At 46.4% G+C, this 6,424-nt stretch overlaps 1 protein-coding gene across 1 annotated transcript; it reads left to right on the top strand.

Moving 5' to 3' along the window:
- The first annotated feature begins 575 nt into the window (after positions 1 to 575).
- LOC120670904 (beta-1,2-xylosyltransferase XYXT1-like) lies at positions 576 to 6,040 on the top strand. Its single transcript, XM_039951095.1, has 4 exons — positions 576 to 1,031; positions 1,789 to 1,881; positions 4,310 to 4,444; positions 4,647 to 6,040. The coding sequence occupies exons 1-4, from the start codon at positions 872 to 874 to the stop codon at positions 5,804 to 5,806; spliced, it is 1,548 nt and encodes a 515-aa protein (XP_039807029.1). The 5' UTR covers positions 576 to 871; the 3' UTR covers positions 5,807 to 6,040.
- Positions 6,041 to 6,424: the final 384 nt, after the last annotated feature.

The following is a 6,424-nucleotide window of genomic DNA, read 5'->3' as shown; positions in this document are numbered from 1 at the left end:
TTCCCTTAATTTACTCCCTCCGTTCTGTAATATAGGACATCCTAGCATTTTCCTGACAGATTAAGAAGGTAAGGAAATAACACATTCAATACCTTCTTTGGTTATCACTTTGCTGATTTCATGGCCGGTTGGAAATAATTAATTAGTTTCCAAAACATCCTATGATACCTTATATTTAGGTACAAATTTTGAACCCATCAATACTTTATATTTCAAAACCCAGGAAATATCCATTAAGCATTATCGTTGAAAAATATTCCACCAGCTTACAAAACTTCTTAAAATCAACTGGAAATCGCCAGCAATTCGCAGGTGGTCTCATTGCTGCTACGCCTGGCCAGGTTCGAGCCTCGCCTCTCCAGCTGCTTACCTCCCCTGCTTAACATCATAGGAGAAGCTGCCCAGAACAGTCATGTATAGTAGTTGCCGAATTCTCCGGTAGAACTAGTACTAATCCGTAGCCAAAGTCATCGGCATGACATGTATGACCTACTCTACGCGAGCCATAAGCCATTGCACATCGGGAAACGGGATTGAAAAAACTCCACAGAGAGATGAATACAGGGAACGAAGCAGGGGTTCTAAACCGGAGTCGCTGCCAACCCAACCCAAACCGTTGCTGTTGGAACGTCCATCCCGGCCGTGTACCACGCTGCCAACTTCGTGCCGTGTGGAATTCATGCTCAGGCCGCCAGTCAGAACCAGATGGCCACAGAATCGCACACCGCCGGATGTGTATTAATATGCGCTGCTGCCCAGGCTACTACGACGACGCGTGTAGTAGCCGTCGCATGAAGCAGGGCCTTGCCGAATCCTCAAGTAGCTCAAGGAGAAAGAAGAGGCCGGGACGGGCGAGCGGGGCGGTCAGGGGATGGGCGGCACCGACTGGCCGTCGCCGTCGGCGCCGAAGAGCGCGGTGAGGGCGGTGGCGCAGCACCACCAGGCCGTGGTCGGGTTCCTCCTCGGCTTCTTCCTCGTCCTGCTGCTCTACACCACCTTGTCCTCCCAGTTCGGGTCGCAAAACGCCATTGGTGAGCCCTCCTAGCTCTTTCTGAGTTCGGCTGCAGTGCGTGTGTAGCTAGCTACCATTCATTTTACTGGTGCCATCCTCTAATTTCTGATGGGCTTATTTGTTCTAGTAATAATCATCCGCCGTGTTCTTCTGAACTCGTTTCCTTCAGAGTTGTTAAAATCTCTCAATCCGGTTTCTGTTCTTGTCCCGGCCCCATGCGGAGAATAATTAGCGCCACCGCCGCCACTACTGCTTTCTTCGTTTCGTCTGCGCGCCCCTTTGTCCTTGCTTCTTTGACCATGCTTATACTCGGTGACGTACTGGTTCCATCTTCCTTTGAAATTCCCTTCTCCACTAAAAAGAAATTCACCTGTCACTTAAAATGTATATAATAGAATGGCCAATAGAATAAAAAACAAGCAGAAACGACGTTGATTCCTGCTGAAAATTGGTTCAAAAAGCGATTTGAAGTGGCGGCATCTATCTGCAAGGAATAATCCATTATTTGATCTCCGAACATGCGTAAACGTTAGACAAATTCTCCTACTACTAGCGTATCAAATTATGCATGTGGGAATAACAGGTTGTGTGGTCGTTGACTCTAGCCATTTCTCTTCTCGATTATTCTTGCTGTCACCAGTGCCCTAGCTACAGCTTTTAACATGTCTAGATCCTGAAACCATGGGCGTCGGCTGATCGATCACATCAGACAAGTAACACTAACCAGTTTTTTTTAAGCGGAAATATATAGTAATCGGCCAGTTCTTCATTTGCAGGTGTCCTACAGTCGACGCCGGCCGTGAGTACGGGTCAAAACGCCAATACTCCTCCAACGTCGCCATCGTCGATGCCGAACAACATGGCAAAAGGTAACTTGCAGTAAATTATGCCGTAATTAAAAAAAATATTACAGTGAATTTTAAATTAAGAAACTCTGCTACATTCTTAATCGAATATAGTGCACAATTTTTCGAAGACGTAGAACTGCTACTCTCCATGTTTAATTAAGTAGGATGTAAGTACACACAGACTGAGAAAATACAAAACAGCCAACACAAAACTCAGCAGCCCACGGCACCGTTTGTAGCTTTGGGTGATCAGTCGTCTTCAGCCTTCCTAATGCATGATGGTGATGAGTTTGACATATCTATGGGCTGGCAAGGCAATGATGGATGGTTACATACATACTCCTATATAGTAATGAATAACAGCCAACTCGGCACCTCTTAAGGTTTTAATTTAGCTAGGAATGATCCTTTGCTTGTTGTTAAGCCTCAGTCAGGATCAATGATTAAAGGACCAATAGCCAGTGAACGCCAGATGCCCATACTGATGAGTCGTACTAGTAATAATTAATTAATTGTCTTTATTTTTAGTCCCTTTCGTAGTTCGGTTTATAGCATACTCTTTCTACTTTTAACTGCATGACATTTATAGGGACCACTTCTATAAAAATCACAAAAAGGTTAATTCGGCTAGATAATATTACCCGAGCTAAAAAAACACACAAAACAAAATTAGAGCACGTCTGAAAAACACCAAAACATAGTTAAGAGGGGTCACGCACCTTAAGATGTTGAAAATTTTGTTAGTCGTTACTAAGTCCATTTAAACAGTCTTGTATTATTGATCAATCCATATAAGGTGGTTTCCTTGTCAAATTTGGGGCACTACTACAGAACAGGTCTTTGTTCCAGACCATTTATCCCGGCTGTCTTTGGTCCCGGGGCAGCCGGGATAAATGGTGGCTTTTGTCCTGGGTCCAACGGCTAGCCGGGCCAGCGGGGGGATAGGGGCCTTTTGTCCCCGGTGGAGCCACCACCCGGGACAAAAGGCCCCACTTTTGTCCCGGTTGGTAACACCAACCCGGACTAAAGGGTGACCCTTTTTGTCCCGGTTGGTGGCTCCACCCGGGACAAAAGGCCTCTTTTGTCCCGGTTGGTGTTACCAACCCGGACAAAAGACCCCTCCACGTGATAGTTTAAAAGGAAGTTATTCTATACTGAGTCACATGTACTACTTAGGTGAGTTTGCAAGGAAACCATACGCTAGGCAAGAGGTCTTGGGATCGAATCCCGCGGGGTGCAAAAAAAATTTTAGCGTCAGGGATATTTTGTCCCGGGAAGCCATGTCCCGGTTCCAAAACCGGGACAAAAGCTAGTTTGGAATCGGGACAAAATGCCGAATCTGTAGTAGTGGGGGTGCAAATTGGTGAATCTTGGGTGTACCTCCAACCCCTTTTAGTTCAAATATTTATACTTTTTTTTAAATTAAGATCTCATTTTGAAAAAGTAGTATAAATATTTAAACTAAAGAGTATTAGAGGTATACCTAAGGTCACCAATTCACACACCTAGTCAAATTTGTTACACACGCCCTCAACACATTTTTCTAGTAGTCCTAATAAGTTGCCAACACATTCCGTGCTACGCGTACCAAAGCCAAAAGGTACTTGAAATTGATTTGTTACATGCAATCAATGCGACTGATTGTGATATATCTCAATCACAATCACTAGAAACAAAAAGACAAATAAAAAATTTGCCTTTATGCCATGGGACCTTAAGGATTGGAATATCTCTAAAGAGATAGATTTGGATAGGAGCACTTGGAGACTAGCTATCAATGTGCCTGAACTTTAAACTTATTTCTTTCGGGTTTCATCTCTAGCCTACCCCAACTTGCTTGGGAAAAAAGACTATGTTGTTGTTGTTGCCATGGGACAAAACATGAAACCAAAATTAAGACAAGGGATGGACGGCTTGGCCTGTGCACATATGAATCAAATGACATTCTTATCAATCCAACCGGGTCCTACTACAATAAAAAGCAACATATAGCACAACAAAAGAGTTGGACGCTAACATTCATTTCTGATACAGATCATTGGATCATGATCGTGGACATGCAAATTCAAAAGTTGGAATAATCAATATGAAGGGTTTGCTCACCCATAAGGACATGGTTCTTACCCAAATGTGAAGTCGTGAGCAAACATTTCTTAAATTTTCTAAACGGATTTTAGTTTTAGAACAGGAAAGTGAATTACCAACTTCTTATAGTTTCAAAATTTAAAAATAGTTCTCACGTTATACAAACTCTGTCAGTAAATTAATTACTCAGATTTCCATGGGCATTGTTGTCTGTCACCGATTGAGCACATGAGGTTTCATGTGCTTCAGCAAACAGTTCTTTGACCTGGAAGATTCCAATAATTGAGATTTTTTCCGAGACCGAATAATTGAGATTTAGTGCGAGATGATTCCCCTAATGACCAACTTTTAATGAATGAATTAGATGATGAGAATGAGAAAAATCCAGAAGGAGGTCAAGCAGTGAACGATGCAAGAAGTGACAGGATGGAGGAGGAAGAGCTTATCCGGCAAGAAGTCGATCAAGGCAGCATAAAAAATGATACCAACATCGAACCAGGTCAGTTGTGCACGCAGTTGTGCTTCCATGCCGAACTACATTCTGTGAGCATATGCTACTTACATACTCTGTTTCAAATGGTAAGTTATTCCAACATTTTTTATATTTGAGAAATTATAGAAAAGATTTTAAGGAAGTTGGAATGACTTACAATTTGAGAGTAATTCATAATCCGAGCATGAGTTAACTTCTTTTTTCGCAGTTACGGCACGCAAGCCAATCTGCGACCTCTCCGATCCCAGATACGATATCTGCGAGATCTCCGGCGACGCACGCGCCCTGGGAGCCAACCGCACCGTCCTCTACCTCCCGCCAGCCGGCGAGCGCGGCGCGGACAGCCAGGAGTGGAGCATCCGGGACCAGTCACGCAAGTACCTGGAGTACGTGGGCAATGTCACGGTCAGGTCGCTCAACGCCTCCCAGGCGGCGGCGGCGCCGGAGTGCACCTCCCGGCACGCCGTCCCGGCCGTGGTGTTCGCGATGAACGGGCTCACGTCCAACCCGTGGCACGACTTCAGCGACGTGCTCATCCCCCTCTTCATCACCACGCGCGCGCTGGACGGCGAGGTCCAGTTCCTCGTCTCCGACCTCCAGCCGTGGTTCGTGGACAAGTACCGGCTCATCCTCCGCAACCTCTCCCGCTACGACGTCGTCGACTTCAACCAGGACGGCGGCGTCCGGTGCTACCCGCACGTCACCGTCGGCCTCCGCAGCCACCGCGACCTAGGCATCGACCCGGCACGCGCGCCGCGGAGCTACACCATGCTCGACTTCCGGCTCTACGTCCGCGAGATCTACGCGCTGCCGCCGCCGGGCGTCGACGTCCCGTACAAGGAGCAGCAACGGAAGCCGCGGCTGATGCTCATAAACCGTGGCCGGACGAGGAAGTTCGTCAACTTCCCGGAGATCGTCGCGGCGGCGCAGAGCGCCGGGTTCGAGGTGGTGCCCGTCGAGCCGCGGCGGAACCTCAGCGTGGAGGAGTTCTCCCAGGTGGTGGACTCGTGCGACGTGCTCATGGGCGCGCACGGCGCCGGGCTGACCAACTTCTTCTTCCTCCGGAGCAACGCGGTGATGCTGCAGGTGGTGCCGTGGGGGCACATGGAGCACTCGTCCATGGTGTTCTACGGCGGGCCGGCGAGGGAGATGCGGCTGCGGGACGTCGAGTACAGCATCGCGGCCACGGAGAGCACGCTCTACGACAAGTACGGCAAGGACAACCCGGTGATCAGCGACCCGGAGTCCATACACAAGCAAGGGTGGCAGTTTGGGATGAGGTATTACTGGATAGAGCAGGACATCAGGCTCAATGTCACAAGATTTGCTCCCACACTGCACCAGGTGCTCCAGATGCTCAGGGAATAATAGGGGGGAGGGAATTAAAACAAATATGGACAATTAGATTATTACATCGATCCATGCTTAGAGATGTATAGGATGAATATTTTTACATTTGTTGTGATGATCATGGTCATCTTCTTTCTAGATCAATCTGATGTTCACCGAACATCCCAATATGTGTGAAGAGATTACTAAAGAAGATTGGCAAAATTTGTGGAGACATCATTCTTTTTTTGGAAATTAAAAGGCACTTAAATGTGTCTCACATCTTATCTAACTTATTTCTAAAACGAGTAAGGTTTCCACCTCAAATTTTGGTTTGATCCATCTTGTGTCATTGACAGGTGGGCCTTTGTCCATCCCGTATACGAGTTTGATTAGCCTTTCATCAATTTAAATACTAATTGGAACCCGGACAAATAAGTCGGAATCATAATCGGAACCAGAACAAATCAATTGGAATCCCAATCGGATCCAGAACAATCAATACCTCGCATGATCACAACACGCGACTTGTACACGAAGTGAACGAACACAAAGTTGGTGATATTATATAGATCTATTATATTACCTGTAGCAACATACGGGCACTATGCTAATAGTTGTAAAGGATAATAGTAGCCAGTACAAAGAACAATTTCA

This window comes from Panicum virgatum, chromosome 4N, assembly GCF_016808335.1.
Source record: "Panicum virgatum strain AP13 chromosome 4N, P.virgatum_v5, whole genome shotgun sequence".
Lineage (NCBI taxonomy): Eukaryota > Viridiplantae > Streptophyta > Magnoliopsida > Poales > Poaceae > Panicum > Panicum virgatum.
The sequence above is the reverse complement of the archived record's forward strand: the minus strand, read 5'-3'. Positions and strand labels throughout refer to the sequence as shown.